Here is a 16,756-nt window from a genome sequence, read left to right on the forward strand (position 1 = left end):
ATGGTTTCTCTTTAACCTCTCAATGTAGCACACACCAATAATGTTCTGATGTTCAACTCTCCTTGTATTTTAGATATCTTCTATTTAGTAATCATTTATTTTTTAAATATATTATTAAATTTGGTGAATAATTTGATTTAGTTTTAGTTTTCTGTGAGAATAAGATACCCTTTCCTTTTTGGTAGCATTCTTACCCAGTTTTGATAACGATATAGCCTCATTTAGTAAAGGAGGTAACATTTTCTTTTCCTTTTTTTTCCCCCCAAAGTAGGCTCCAATGCCAGGCCTCAACTTACAACTATGAGATTGAGAACCTGAGCTGAGATCAAGGGCTGGACACCTAACCGACTGAGCCAAACAGGTGTCCCCAAATTTTCCATTTTTAAATGCGCTGGGTACAGTTATTTGTTTCTTTAATGTTTCATACACCTTACCTATGATAACATGTGGTACAAGTGTTTTTTAAAATGGGTAAATCTTTCACATTCATTACAGTTTTAGTATTTTGGGTGGCAGGGAAGGGGAGTGGGAGAGTTAATAATTTCATAAGATTTTCTATGTCATCTTAAGTCAGTATGAGTAGTTTTTATCCTAATACTGGAATCATGGTCTTAAGAGAAGAACCAACAAGTTGCTCAACACTCACTTCTACACTGGCGTAATCGCACATGGAACACTTAAATGGCTTCTCATGGGTGTGTTTATAACGACGATGCCGCACCAATTCTCCACTAGTCACAAAGGCCATGTCACAGTCTGGGCACTTGTGAGGACGAGTACCTAGAGAAAAGGGGATTATAATAGGAAGAAAAGATCAAGGGCATCGTTAATGACAGTTCAATGTCTGATGGAACTGCAGCATGAGGCTGAACCCTGGTCATCTCAATAAACTTGCACTAGCCTGAGAGTAACTCCAAAGCAACAAGTCAATTGAATACAAAAATCTGCCCCCCCCCCCGCCCACTGCTTTTTTAAAAATACTCGTGGCAAGAATTACTATTAAACTCCACTCAGTTGGCCAGAGACCACTGTAGTGATATTGAAAGACCTGTCCTTCATGGAGCATATTACCTATACTTGTGAGTTCATTTGCTGGCCAAAAACCAAAATCATTTTTATCCCTAGTTTATGAATTCTGATCACTCTGGACCAAAAGTCTGTTTCAAAATTTTGTTTTTTTAAGATTTTATTTATTTATTTGACAGAGAAAGATCACAAGCAGACAGAGAGGAAGACAGAGAGAGAGAGGGAAGCAGGCTCCCTGCTGAGCAGAGATGCGGGACTTGATCCCAGGACCCTGAGATCATGACCTGAGCCGAAGGCAGTGGCTTAACCCACTGAGCCACCCAGGCACCCTCTTTTTTTGTTTTTTAGCAAGGTTTTATTTGTTTGAGAAAGAGAGTGAGAGAGAGAGAGAGAGAAAACGTGTGAACGTGTGCACAAGCAGGGAAAGGGACAGAGGGAGAGAGGGAAGCCGACTCCCCTGCTGAGCAGGGTACTGGATGGCGGGCGGGGGGGGGGGCAGTCAGGGCTCAATCCTAGGACCCTGGGATCATAACCTGAGCCCAAGGCACATGCTTTTTCCAACTGAGCCACCCACGTACCTGATTTAAACTTTTTTTTTTTTTTTTAAGATTTTATTTATTTTATTTGACAGACAGAAATTACAAGTAGGCAGAGAGGCAGGCAGAGAGAGAGGAAGGGAAGCAGGCTCCCTGCTGAGCAGAGAGCCCGATGCGGGCCTCGATCCCAGGACCCTGAGATCATGACCTGAGCCGAAGGCAGCGGCTTAACCCACTGAGCCACCCAGGCGCCCCCCTGATTTAAACTCTTGATTAAAAAAATATAGAGCACCTTGGGACACCTGGGTGGCTAGGCAGGTTGAGCATCTTTTTTTAAATACACATGTTTTTTTTTTAAATTAAGATTTTATTTATTTGACAGAGATCACAAGTAGGCAGAAAGGCAGGCAGAGAGAGAGGAGGAAGCAGGCTCCCTGCTGAGCAGAGGGCTCGATGCAGTGCTTGATCCCAGTACCCTGGGATCATGACCTGAGCTGAAGGCAGAGGCTTTAACCCACTGAGCCACCCAGGCACCCCGAGCATCTGACTCTTGATATTGGCTCTAGTCATGATCTCAGGGTCGTGAGATGGAGCCCTACATAGGGTTCCATGCTTACTAGGGAGTCTGCTTGAGATTTTCTACTGCTTCTTCTTCTTCTTTTATCTATCTATCTTAATTATTTATTTATTTGACAGACAGAGATCACAAGTAGGCAGAGAGGCAGGCAGAGAGAGAGGAGGAAGCAGGCTCCCTGCTGAGCAGAGGGCTCGATGCAGTGCTTGATCCCAGTACCCTGGGATCATGACCTGAGCTGAAGGCAGAGGCTTTAACACACTGAGCCACCCAGGTGCCCCAAGATTTTCTACTTCTGCCCCTACCCAGACCCTTGCTGATGTGCACACTCTCCCTCAAATAAATAAATAAATAAATAAATATTAAAAAAAAAAAACCAGTATCTTAAACCTCAATGTTCTGTCAAGTAGAGATCACAGAATTAAGAGTTATTTGACTTAAAGAGATTCAGCAATATATTGCAGCAGGAATGTAATAGAAGATATAGCAGACTGGGAAATAAACATAGTTCAGCATAGGTGAAAATAAATTTCAGACAAAGAACTAAATGTTGGGGTGCCTGAGTGGCTCAGATAGTTAAGCATCTGCCTTTCGCTCAGGTCATGATCTCAGTGTCCTGGGACTGAGCCCCACCCTAAGCTCCCTCTCTCTCTGCTTACCTGTGATCTGTCAAAAATAATACATAAATCTTAAAAAAAAAAAAAAAGAAAAGAAAAAGAACTAAATGTTAAAAATATTTTTAAAAAGTTATTTGACCCAAGATGCTTTTGCACATCAAATCCTACTGTATTATGACCGTACATATAGGGACATTAGGCTGTCCATATTCTGATACTATTTTTTCCAAAGAAAAACCAAAAAAACCCACCAAAAAACCAAAACCCAAATGTAATAGCTTGTTTTCTATATAAATTTATTTTGATAATTCCAGAAATTTATCACAGGCTTTACAAAGTAGTACTGCCTTTTATGTGATCACCCTTTTTTCAAAAAAGATTTTATTTATTTATGGGAGGGGGAGGAGTGCAAGCAGGGAAAGAGCAGGCAGAGAGGGACAGGCAGACTCCCCTGCTGAGCGCAGAGCTCAACTCTTCAGGCTTGATCCCACATCTCTGAGATCATGACCTGGGCTGAAATCAAGAGTTGGACACTTAATCAACTGAGCAACCCGGGTGCCCCCCAAAATTACCGTTTTTATTTTATTTTTAAAGATTTTGTTTATTTATTTGACAGACTGAGATCACAAGTAGGCAGAGAGGCATGCAGAGAGAGAGAGAGGGAGGGAGGAGGAAGCAGGGGAGCCTGATGGGAGGCTTGATCCCAGTACCCTGGGATCATGACCTGAGCTGAAGGCAGAGGCTTTAATCCACTGAGCCACCCAGGCACCCAAGATTACCATTTTTATTATTATTTTTTAAGATTCTATTTATTTGACACAGAGAGAGAGAGATCACAAGTAGGCAGAGTGGCAGGCAGAGAGAATGGGGGAAGCAGGCTCCTGGCTGAGAAGAGAGCCCGACTGGGGGCTTGATCCCAGGACCCCGAGATCACTACCTAAGCCAAAGACAAAGGCTTAACCCACTGAGCCACCCAGGTGCCCCAAGATTACCGTTTTCAAAAAAATAATCTCTACACCTAATGTGGGGCTTCAACTTATAACCCTGAGATCAAGAGCTGCATGCTCTACTGACTGAGCCAGCCAGGTACCCCTTAACAGATCTCTTTCAAACCTCCATTTCTAATATTCTGTGATCTGAATGTCAATTCATGGAACATTTAAACATTTTTACAAACAAATAATATACTTTTTTTCCTTTCCCCTTTTACTGAAGGAATCTTACTGTTTTTAGTAGGTCTTCCTCACACAGCAGCCCCACAGTATAAGTGACTGATTACATTAGTGGATCTTCTCTAGTCACTTTACATTCTTTTTTTTTTTTTTTTTAAAGATTTTATTTACTTATCAGAGAGAGAGAGAGGGGGAGAGAGCGAGCACAGGCAGACAGAATGGCAGACAGAGGCAGAGGGAGAAGCAGGCTCCCTGTTGAGCAAGGAGCCCGATGTGGGACTCGATCCCAGGACGCTGAGATCATGACCTTAGCCGAAAGCAGCTGCTTAACCAACTGAGCCACCCAGGAGTCCCTAGTCACTTTACATTCTAAACAGAGCATTGGAAATAGGCGCAGGTAATGACGACAATAAGGAGATAAGCTAACAGCAGAACACAGTGCTGTTTTCATACACAATTACTCAAAAACCACGGACCAGCTTTAATTGTGCACTGCAGGTAAGGGATGACAACAAAGTAACTCCGAACACCAAAATCAAAGGAAGGCTACCTCTGAAAACAGAATTAGAAAGTCACAATGTAATGAACGGGACCAGCCATCCGTGGAAAGCATTCTGAGATTGAGAGACCCCTCAAGTGGGAAGTATGACTAAAGTATGATAGTAACTAAGAAATTTCAAGGAATGTTCATTTGCTCAGTTTGCTTTTTTATTATCACTGGGGATGTAGGAGTGAAAGACAGAGTTCTTGTCTTTAAAAAAGAGTTTGGCAGTACAGAGAGTTAAATAAAACAACAATTAGGGCGCCTGGGTGGCTCAGTGGGTTAAGCCGCTGCTTCGGCTCAGGTCATGATCTCAGGGTCCTGGGATCGAGTCCTGCATCTGGCTCTCTGCTCAGCAGGGAGCCTGCTTCCTCCTCCTCTCTCTCTCTCTCTCTGCCTGCCTCTCTGCCTGCTTGTGATCTCTCTCTGTCAAATAAATAAATAAAATCTTTAAAAAAAAAAAAAAAACAACAATTAACGAGAAGGAAAGCAGGGTCCATTTCTGTTAGGATAAACTGTACTGAAAACCAACAAAAATTTCTAATGTTTACTTACCTAGTACTATCTAGGGGACAGAAAGAAGCCTGCTACTGGTAGATATAAGCATGGCAATTGGGAAAGCAGCAGACACTGCTGTACAACAGAGATTTTCATTGGGTTGCACCACATGATTGCTTGTGTCCCTCTGCTCAGGGTCCAGGCTCACCAAGTCACCCTTCAATCATGACATCTTACTGATATAGTCAAGGGTGTCCCCTAACATGCAATATAACCACATTCAGAAAATGAAAAGGTGTATTCCTCATCAGAAACTGATTTTCTTAAAAAAAAAAAAAAAGAAAAGAAAAGAAAAGAGAGAGCGAGCGAGCGAGCGAGAGCGCGCATGAGCATGAGAGAGGGAAAGAGAGCATGAGAAGGGCGAGGGTTAGAAGGAGAAGACTCCCTGCCAAGCAGGGAGCCTGATGTGGGACTCAATCCTGGGAGTCCAGGATCATGACCTGAGCCACAGGCAGTCGCTTAACCAACTGAGCCACCAAGGGGCCCAGAAATTGATTTTCTGATTGCATCTGACCCTTTAGAGTTCGATTAGTATGAATAAGTTCTGCCGAAAGAGCTCTGAGTGACTAAACGGACCACATTCTTATTTTCAAACCTGAGGACTAGACCATGACACACTGTGGCCACATCAAGCACTCCCATTTTAGGAAGTACTATTATGTGGCCCCAAACGCTTTTACCTAGTTACATGCCCTTTCATAGTGTCTTCCAACTACCAAATGAAGTATTTTATCAAGTGTCTTGACTAGAAAGCAGAGAAATAATGAAAAGGGACCAGATCGTATTAGCAAAGAATATACTAATGCACCCATTGCTTACAGGTCAAACTTAACTTGGTCATGCTCAGTAGACTACCAGCCCATCAAATCAAAAACAAGAGCTGTGTTAAGTGGAGAATGTGGAGAGAGGAGAGCTACTCTGCATCAAGACTGTGCGAGATAAGTTTCTATTAACACTAGTAGCAAATGCCAATACTCAAAGAGCAAAGAACCCAGAAGAGAACCTAAAGAGAGCTCCAGCAGTCCCTCCACTTTAGTGACTCCTGGGATCTGACCGTAGCCAACATGATGCTAATATAGAAAATTAAAGCACAGGGGCACCTGGGTGGCTCAGTCCATTAAGCATCTGCCTTCGGCTCAAGTCATGATTCCAAGGTCCGGGGATCGAGCCCCACATCGGGCTCCCTGCACAGCTGGGAGACCACTTCTCCCTTTACCCTCTCTGCCTGCCACGCTTCCCCTGCTTGTGTGCTCTGTCAAATAAATAAATAAAACCTTAAAAAAAAAAAGAATATTAAAGTATATATGGAGCACAAATAAGTAGGTGTCTGAACTGCTAGAGTAACACCTTCAACTTTCCTTTCTGAGGTTATGAATTACTTACCTTTGTTGAAGTGAAACAGCCAGAAACCATGGTTTTTTTTTTTGTTTTGTTTTTGTTTTTAAAGATTTTATTTATTTGTCAGAGAGAGAGAGGGAGAGAGTGAGCACAGGCAGACAGAATGGCAGGCAGAGGCAGAGGGAGAAGCAGGCTCCCCGCCAAGCAAGGAGCCCGATGTGGGACTCGATCCCAGGACGCTGGGATCATGACCTGAGCCGAAGGCAGCTGCTTAACCAACTGAGCCACCCAGGCGTCCCAGAAACCATGGTTTTTACAATAGCAGAGCTGTGTTGCTATTTTTAATGTTCATCCTTATAATGCCTGGCAACTGTTGCCTGGGAATTTTGGGGGTCATGTTTTGTCACTGACGTTAAAACCTTAACATAATGGTGATGTCCTTTAGGAAATATTACAGGTTAATGCCATAGATTAGTTTAATTAGTTAATGCCATAGATAATATTTTTCTGGATCACCACCCTTTAACAGTTTGGATTATTTTCCACTAAATTTTCTTTACATTTGTCTGTAAATTCATCTGCTTATAATAAATCAGGATTACAGCATAAGAAAGAAGAAAAATCATTCTTAACTTCCCACCTGAACCAGCCTGGATGATACTCAAAACCCAAGTTTTAGCCTTTGCTATGCTGTAGCCCCCAACATTCATATCCAGCACCTGTGTGTGTGTTAAGGTGATTCCTCAGGAGGGTGACTGTTCTGAATGCCCTGCCACAGAGATGGCACTTGTGTGGTCTCTCATCAGTGTGACTTTTCATGTGACGATCCAAATTTGAACGCCGTGGACATGTATAACTGCAAAGCTCACACTGGAATGTCTTCTTTACACCTATATGAAAAACAAAACACTTACTTCTTGCAAGGTTTCAAAGTGTTAAGTTTACTCCTAATGTTAAATTTCTACAAATAAATTTCATTAGTCTTTTTAAACTAAATCCAACTTAAGTCATATTGTATTGTTACTATTTCATGCCACTAATAGATTTGTCTTCAGGACTTAAAATGTACTGAATGTGGAAAAACTGTTATTCTGGCTAAAAGGACTGGTACCCAGCTCATGATCTTTATTAAAAAAAAAAAAAAAAAAAAAAAAAAAAAAAAAAAGAGGAAAGAAAATTCCATTTACTAAAAAATAATTTACATACACCCTTATTTGCTTTATCCCAAAATGACTTTATGAGAATACAATGGATAAACTCATTTTACCTTTCTTTTTAATTTTTGTTGGTTTTGGAGGCTTCATGTTACCAACCACTTTCTCTGCATTAACCTCCGATAGCAGACCCTCCTGCTGCTCTTCCTCAAAATCGTAGACAGACACATCCACATCTTTGCCCTCCTCTGTGTAACGCAGTTTGCTCTTTTTGGTTTTCTTTGTTTTTTTGGCTGGTGGCTGATAATCTGGGTCTTTTTGCCAACTAGGATCTTCTTGAGGTGGAAGTTCTCCTTGCTCTAGTGTCTCCACCTCTCCATTGGCCCCTACTTTCACCACTTGAAACCCTTCAGGCAAAGGTAAGGTGTGACATATCATAGGTTCGCTTTCTGCAAGGCCCTCTTTAGACACTTCATTCTCATAAGCCCCCTGAAGTTCTTCTACTGAAGTGGTGGCAACAGGTACAGTCACGGGAACGGGTACTTGGACAAGCTGAAGCTCTCCTATGTTTATGGGCTGTTCCTCCATATTTACAACCTGCAAGGTAATGATCTGGGTATCGTCCACAGCAGCCTCTGCTTCCGGAGCGACTGTACCCTCCATTACTTCAGTCTTCATCTGAAGAAGGGTGGGATCCAGCTGTTCCATCATCACCATCTGTACACTGCTATTGACATCCTGGACCACCTCACCCCCATCAGTCTGGTTCTGGGGCAGGTGGCAAGTGTCCTCTTCCTGGCCCCCTTCCCGGCGTCTCTGGTAAGTCTTTCTTTCCTTTCCTTTAATGAAAGTTTCAGACTCTTCAACAATGGCTTCAACCGCCTCACCTTCCATTTCCCCTTCCTTTATTAAGGGAGAACACAGATTGTTATTTATTCTTTCATTCATTCCACAGATTGTTATTTAAAATAAAGCTTGTCTAAGTGAAAATATATACATTTTAAAACAAAAGGACCCTTGAAAAATGAATTAGGAAATCAGTGGTTGTTAATATTCAAAAAAGACAACAGGTATTATGAATCTCCTGATGGAAAAACAAACTACCATTATGAAGCAGTCTTATTAACACAAAAAATCTGAAAATAATCAAGTCTCTAAACCCAACCACCAATTAACAGGAAATTGGTGACAGAATTTGTTTCTTTTTTAAAGATTATTTATTTGAGAGAGAGAATGTGTGTGCTTACAAGCAGGGGGGAGGGGCAGGGGAAGAAGCAGACTCCCTGCTGAGCAAGGAGCCTGATGAGGGGCTTGATCCCAGGAACCCTGAGATCGTGACTTCAGTCAAAGTCAGACACTTAACCAACTGAGCCACCCAGACGCCCTGGTGAGAGAGTATGTTAAATTATATTACCGGGATGAAATCAGTGTAATTGTGACTGAAGGAAACTGCAGGATTGATTACCCAGTTTCTTCTGCAAATAAATCACCAAGACAAAAACGAGAAGGATAGAGGGAGAATGTACACATCAATGGTTCTCAACCTGGATGAATGCCTCCAGGGGGCATTTGGCAAGGCCTGTGACATTTTTGGTTGTCACTACTAGGGTGGGTGGGCCACTAGCATCTAGTGCGTAGAGGCCAGAGATGTCACTAAGTACTCTGCTACGCACAGGTTCAGTCCTCCATAACAAAGAATTATTATTGGTCCATAAACGTCAATAGTACTGAGGTTGAGAAACGCTGACAGACAAAAAGAGATCTAAGAATTACTGTACTCGGGGGCTCCTTGGTTGCTCGGACGGTTGGGTGGCTGCCTTGGGCTTCTGTCATGATCCTGGGGTACTGGGATTGGCCCTGCGCTGGGCTCCCTGCTTCTCCCTCTCCTTCTATTGCTTCCCCTGCTTGTGCCCTCACTCTGCAAATAAATAAATAAAATCTTAAAAAAATAATAATACAGGGGCGCCTGGGTGGCTCAGTGGGTTGAAGCCTCTGCCTTAGGCTCAGGTCGTGATCCCATGGTCCTGGGATCGAGCCCCACATCGGGCTCTCTGCTCCGGGGGGAGCCTGCTTCCTCCTCTCTCTCTCTGCCTGCCTCTCTGCCTACCTGTGATCTCTGTCTGTCAAATAAATAAATAAAATCTTAAAAAAAAAATAATACAGTATTGGGGCACCTGGGAGGCTCAGTCAGTTCAACTCTTTTTTTTTTTTTTAAAGATTTTATTTATTTATTTAACAAGAGAGAGACACAGCAAGAGAGGGAATACAAGTATGGGGAGTGGGAGAGGGAGAACAGGCTTCCCATGAAGCAAGGAGCCCGATGTGGAGCTCGATCCCAGGACCCTGGGATCACAACCTGAGCCTAAGGCAGCTGCTTAACGACTGAGCCACCCAGGCAACCCAGTCAGTTCAACTCTTGGTTTCAGCTCAGGTCATGATCTCAGGACCCTGGAATCAAGCTAGGCATAGGGCTCTGCACCCAGCAGGGAGTCTGCTTGAGACTCTCCCTCTGACCCTCCCTCTGCTCACAAGTGTGTGAGCACTTTCTCTCAAATAAATAAATCTTTAAAGAAATACAGCAGACGCCTGGGTGGCTCAGTCAGTTAAGCGTCTGCCTTCAGTTTCAGTCATGGGTCCAGGGATTGAGCCCCGTATCAGGATCCTTGCTCAGTGGGGAGCCTGCTTGTCCCTCTCCCTCTGACTGCCAATCCCCCTGCTGTGTGCGTACTCTCTAATAAATAAAATGTTAAAAAAAAAAAAAAGGAATACAGCAATCAACCACAACATATGGACCTTTCTGGATCCTGATGCAAACCAACAAATTATTTTAAAAAATAGGACATGAGACAATTAGATTCATCTCTGGATTTTTTTCCCCCCAGTTCTGGGTATTTGATGATATTAAAGAATTATTAACAGAACTAGTTCAAATCCTTTACATTTTCTGTATCTATTAATAAAAACACTGGCAGAGGGATTTGCTATTTTTAGCTAAATTCTACCTTAGAAAATATCCTATCATAGTGTTTTCTCACCGTTTTCTTGGAGTCAGAATCAAACCTTGGATCCAGACTCCAATGATCCTGACTGTGGCTACCATACAACACTACCTCCTGTGTCATACCATCAATTTGACATTCATGTATCTCTCTTCTGGGAGACCATGAATTCCTGAGGACAGGGACCATGTACAACAAGACATTTTTGCTTAACAGCACTATGACTAGGTTGGTAGATACTGCTAACTGAAGATAAAAAAAAAAAAAAAAAAAAAAAAGCCACCAGGAAAAGAAAAATGAGCCAATTCATAGTTTCTGGCTCTTAAATCTTGTGAGTACCAAAGTACCCAGACACCTAAGAGTAAAATGGACCTGAACAATCATCTAATTCACAAAATAATTGAAGTATATACAAGGTTAATTCAAAATTAAAGTGTTTTGTATTCTTGCCCTAGTCTTTTTTTTTTTTTTTTTAAAGATTTTTATTTATTTATTTGACAGAGATCACAAGGCACAGAGAGAGAGAGAGAGAGGAGGAAGCAGGCTCCCCGCTGAGCAGAGAGCCAGATGCGGGGCTTGATCCCAGGACCCTGGGATCATGACCTGAGCCGAAGGCAGAGGCTTTAACCCACTGAGCCACCCAGGCACCCCTCTTGCCCTAGTCTTAAGTGAAGATTTTGATACTTCCATTAGAGACACATTTCTCTAATTCTCTGTTGGGACACCTTAACACTGTACCCACACAGGCAGTTAGAACCACCTACAAGGCAGTATAAAGACCACAGAGGGACGGGTGAGGCCTGGTCCTGCATTCGAGGAGTTGCTATCTGTTTTACTTCTTTATATATATATTTTTAAGATTTTATTTATTTATTTGACAGAGAGAGATCACAGTAGACAGAGAGGCAGGCAGACAGAGAGAGAGAGGGGAGCAGGTTACCTGCTGAGCAGAGAGCCCGATGCGGGACTCGATCCCAAGACCCTGAGATCATGACCTGAGCTGAAGGCAGAGGCTTAACCCACTGAGCCACCCAGGCGCCCCTGTATTTTTTTTATAATATATTTTTAAAAGATTTTATTTGACAGAGAGGGATCATAAGCAGGAGGAGTGGGAGAGGGAGAAGCAGGCTTCCCACTAAGATCGACGCGAGGCTCGATCCCAGGATACTGGGAACATGACCTGAGTCAAAGGCAGCTGCTTAATGGCTAAGCCACCCAAGCACCCCATATTTACGTATTTTTAGAAATTTATTTAATTAAGTAATCTCTATACCCAACGTGGGACTCGAACTCACAACCCTGAGATCAAGAGTCACATACTCTTCTGAATGAGCCAGCCAGGCACCTCTAAGGAGTTACTACCTAACTTAAGGGATAGAACAGGTACAATGGTTTAAGGTAAAGCAGGTAGGTATGGAGAACTCAACATAACCAATGTGAACTAGTCACACTGTAAATTCTCAACAGTCCCATGGGGTTGGTGCTATTATTGTGTTGGAAAGAACTGCTATATATCTTTGTTACTCAAAGCACGGTCCAAGGACCAGCAGCAATGGCATAACCATGGAGCTTATCGGAAGCAGAAAACGTGGGCACCTGGGTGGCTCAGTGGGTTAAAGCCTCTGCCTTCAGCTCAGGTCATGATCCCAGTGTCCTGGGATCGAGCCCCAAGTCGGGCTGTCTGCTTGGCAGGGAACCTGCTTCCCCCTCTCTCTCTGCCTGTCTCTCTGCCTACTTGTGATCTCTGTCAAATAAATAAATAAAATCTAAAAACAAACAAACAAACAAAAAAAACAAAAGACCCCACAAAACTTCAGGCTCTATTCTTTTTTCTTTTTTTTTTAAAGATTTTATTTACATATTTGACAGAGATTACAAGTAGGCAGAGAGGCAGGCAGAGAGGAATGGGGAAGCAGGCTCCCTGCTGAGCAGAGAGCCCAATGTGGGGCTCGATTCCAGGACCCTGAGATCACGACCTGAGCCGAAGTCAGAGGCTCAACCTACTGAGCCAACCAGGCACCCCTCTATTCTTTTTTCTTAATTCTTTTTTTTTTTTTTAAGATTTTATTTACTTATTTGACAGACAGAAATCACAAGTAGGCAGAGAGGCAGGCAGAGAGAGAGTAGAAAGCAGGCTCCCCGCCGAGCAGAGAGCTCGATGTGGGGCTTGATCCCAGGACCCTGGGACCATGACCTGAGCCGAAGACAGAGGCTTTAACCCACTGAGCCACCCAGGCACCCCTTAAACAATTCTTTTTAAGTTTTTTATTTATTTAAGTAATCGCTACACCAAACTTACAACTCTGGAGCTCAAACTTACAACTTACAACTCTGAGATCAAGAGTCATACACTCTTCCAACTGAGCCAGGTAGGTGCCCCTTCAGGCTCTCCTCTTGACCCACAGAATCAGAACTTGCAATTTTTTTTTTTTTTAAAGATTTTATTTGTTTATTTGACAGAGAGAGACAGAGAGGTCACAAGTAGGCAGAGAAGCAGGCAGAGAGAGAGGGAGAAGCAGGCTCCCCACCAAGGAGAGAGCCCGATGTGGGGCTCGATCCCAGGACCCTGGGATCATGACCCGGGCCGAAGGCAGAGGCTTAACCCACTGAGCCACCCAGGCGCCCCAGAACTTGCAATTTAACAGATCTCTAAGTGATTGCCTACATTAACGTTTGAGAAGTACTACTTTATACCATTGCTCTTCACAGATTTTTTAAAAAGAGAATTTTCAGGCCAGGAAGGTCCCCAAATTAGTACTCCAACAAGAATGGGTAATTCCAAATGCTAGAATTAGGGAACAGAGAAAAAGCCCATCTATCTTGGTGACATTCTTGGGAAAAATACCAAGCAGAAAGAACAAAAAATTCATAAGCCAGAAATGCTAATACTGACCCTGCCAGACAATCACTACATAATCCCACGCTATTTAGATATCTTCTATTATAAAACTGGTGAAGGAAAAACATTTAATCTCTGAGCTCTGTCAGGTTGTAAAAAAACCCATCTCCCCTCTGGCTTGAACTTGTAAATATAAATAACTTATAAATAACCTGCTATAATAACTTGCTATAATAATCAAGTCTAACCTAAAAGAAATCACTGGAATTATAAACCAGGTAGAAAAGAAATGGTACAAGGAGTACAAACAAACCAACTGTGTTGCCAGGGAGCTGAGCAGACAGTTTTCTCTCACTGAAAAAACACACGGCACAGGGTTCCTGAACATCAGCCTCTACTCAGGGTCTTGATAAGCAGCAGGTTCAGTTTTTACAGAGAAAAGTCAGATACAAAGTAGCAAGGCACAGGCCTCTCCCATACACTGCTTAGAAAACTCAAAGCATCCCCTCAAGCAGTGGATCTGTTTACCTAACTTTCCCCAAGAGAATGGAGCCCCTTCTCTGAATCAATAACTAACCTAATAGCCTGGACCAGGTCTCTCCTCCCACTCCCTGAGGACTGTGCTCTGCCAGCCGTCCCACCCCTTCCAGTTATGATCCATTTCTTCTCTTCCTCTACAAAATCAGCTCTGTTTCCACTTAGTTTCACTTAGCCACACAACATGCACATAATACACTAACAAAGAGACTCTTAACTACAGGAAACAAACTGAGGGTAGCTGGAGGGGATGGGGTAATTGGGTGATGGGCACTGAAGAGGACACTTGATGTAATGAGCTCTAGGTGTTATATGCAAGTGATGAATCACTAAATTATCTCTGAAAAAAGTAATATACTATATGTTAAACTGAATTAAAAAAAAATACTTACACTCCCCCTCCTCTCCCCTTTAGTCAGCCATGCTTTCTACATTTTTCAAACATTTTTGTGAACCAACACTACTAAAAAGGGGTTTACACATTCCTTCAGAACACAGTATTTTTTAGATTATAGAAGTATAATATAAAATATAAATATAATATATATATATTTTATGTACTTCACTTTTTAGAGAAATCAGAAAAGTGAAGCACATAAAATATATGTATTTTAAAGTTATTCATGGGGCACCTGGCTGGCTCTGTCGGGGGGGGGGTCTTGAATTCGGGATTGTGGGTTCAAACGCCATGTTGGGTGTACAGATTATTTTAAAAATAAAATCTTTAGGGGCGCCTGGGTGGCTCAGTGGGTTAAAGCCTCTGCCTTCAGCTCGGGTCATGATCCCAAGGTCCTGGGATTGAGCCCCCCATCAGGCTCTCTGCTCAGTGGGGAGCCTGCTTCCTCCTCTCTCTTTCTGTTTCTCTGCCTACTTGTGATCTCTGTCAAGTAAATAAATAAAAATAAAAATAAAATTAAATAAAATTAAAAAAATCTTAAAAAAAGTTATTGGGGCACCTGGGTGGCTCAGTGGGTTAAGCCTCTGCCTTTGGCTCAGGTCATGATCATCTCAGGGTCCTGGGACTGAGCCCTATGTCAGGCTTGCTGCTTAGCGGGGAGCCTGCTTCGCCTTACCAACCCTCCTCACCCCCCGCCTTTGTGTGATCTCGGTCAGATAAAGAAAATCTTTAAAAAAAAGTTATACACAATCCCTATACCTAGAGATAATCACCTAGCCCTTTTGTTTTGTTTTCCCCCTTAAGGATATGTATTTTTATATAGATGAGATGACATCATATACTTAGTTTGCACACCCTTGTATAAGGCTTTGCCTGCCTTTAGAACATATCCATACTGAAAAGGACTCCACTCACTCTTTAGCCTCAGTGGTCCCTCTGTTTGGTCCATAAGCACCATATACCGGGAACCACAACAGCTAACCCAAAGGCCTTCCCCTCACCCTCCATCTCAGTTTCTCTGGCAATTGACAGCATGAAACTTGTATTCCTACTTCATTAGCCTCTTTACTCCCTCTGTCCTTCCTAGGTCTCTTCTTTGCCTCTGAGAGCTGCTCCACCTGCCCCTTCCAACACATCAAGGCTCTATTTCTTTCTCTATTGCCACTCCAGGTGCCAGCCTTTTTAGTTCAGCTATCTCCAGAGATCTTTCAAATCCACATCTGTATATCCTTAATTTCACTCTCTATAGGAGATCTCTCCATATGGATGTCTGGCTATCACATTCAATTCAATGGCACTGGAGGGCGCCTGGGTGGCTCAGTGGGTTAAGCCGCTGTCTTCGGCTCAGGTCATGATCTCAGAGTCCTGGGATCGAGTCCCACATCGGGCTCCCTGCTCAGCAGAGAGCCTGCTTCCCTCTCTCTCTCTCTGCCTGCCTCTCCATCTACTTATGATTTCTCTCTGTCAAATAAATAAATAAAATCTTAAAAAAAAAAAAAAAAAACGAAAGAAATTATTATCAATTCAATGGCACTGGAAAAGGAATAAGGAGACTGGACTATAGTCCCTAATCCATGACTGACCAAAGTGCTTAGAAAGTGGGTTGGTCTCCTGAAGAACAGCTCTTTTCAGGACACCTGGGTGGCTCAGTTGGTTAAGCATCTGCCTTCGGCTCAGGTCATGATGCCGGGGTCCTGGGATCGAGTCCCACACTGGGCTACTTTCTCAGCGGGGAGCCTGCTTCTTTCTCTGCCTCTGCCTGCTTGTGCTCTCTCTCTCTGTCAAATAAATAAATAAAATCTTAAAAAAAACCCACAACAGATCTTTTGCATATTTCTGTCATCCTTGTGACAAAGGGAAGCTTACAAACATTTGTTTTAATTTATTTATTTTAAATGGTAATTTCTGGGAGTGCCTGGGTGACTCAGATAGTTAAGTGTCTGCCTTTGGCTCAGGTCATGATCTCATGGTCCTAGGATGTCCCAGTAGGACTCCCTGCTCAGTGGGGAGTCTGGTTCTTCCTCTCCCTCTGTTCCTCCCTCTCCCTGACCCCTGCTCAAGCTCTCACTCCCTCTCAAATGAACAAAATCTTGAAAAATCATTCGATCGACTTCTACAATAGGGCCAAAGAAGGTTCCCTCAGATTGTGACAGTGCGATCTTGGCACTTGGAAATGTTGGGGCCAGCAGAGAGGAAAACTGGCACCTGAACACTTATCTGCCCTTGCTGACTACTGGTCGAGTGGGAGGATGCAAAAGCCTGGCCTATAACAGGGGCCCTTATGGTTTGGCCATGCTCTTACCAACTGGCCTGGCCTGCAACCTTGGGAACCTACTGGATCAGACCTCTCCCTCTTGTCTCAGTTTTCTCTTTTCCTTTCTTTTTAAAATATTTATATATTTATTTGAAAGAGAATCACGAGGAAGGCAGAGTGAGAAAGGGGGAAGCAGGCTCCCTGCCGAGCAGAT

At 43.0% G+C, this 16,756-nt stretch overlaps 1 protein-coding gene across 4 annotated transcripts in view; it reads right to left on the reverse strand.

The window, feature by feature from the left end:
• CTCF (CCCTC-binding factor) overlaps window positions 1-16,756 on the reverse strand; it is a 57,467-nt gene that overhangs the window by 15,020 nt on the left and 25,691 nt on the right. For all 4 annotated transcript variants that reach the window (XM_082711916.1, XM_082711915.1, XM_082711913.1 and 1 more), the window contains 3 exons: window positions 7,630-8,419; window positions 7,082-7,252; window positions 647-780 (listed from right to left, as the gene is read on the reverse strand). In XM_082711916.1, coding sequence (XP_082568042.1) covers window positions 647-780; window positions 7,082-7,252; window positions 7,630-8,410 — 1,086 coding nt within the window. In that variant the 5' untranslated portion in view covers window positions 8,411-8,419. The remainder of the gene's footprint in view (window positions 1-646; window positions 781-7,081; window positions 7,253-7,629; window positions 8,420-16,756) is intronic.

This window comes from Mustela nivalis, assembly GCF_964662115.1.
Source record: "Mustela nivalis genome assembly, chromosome: 18".
Classification (NCBI taxonomy): Eukaryota; Metazoa; Chordata; class Mammalia; order Carnivora; family Mustelidae; genus Mustela; species Mustela nivalis.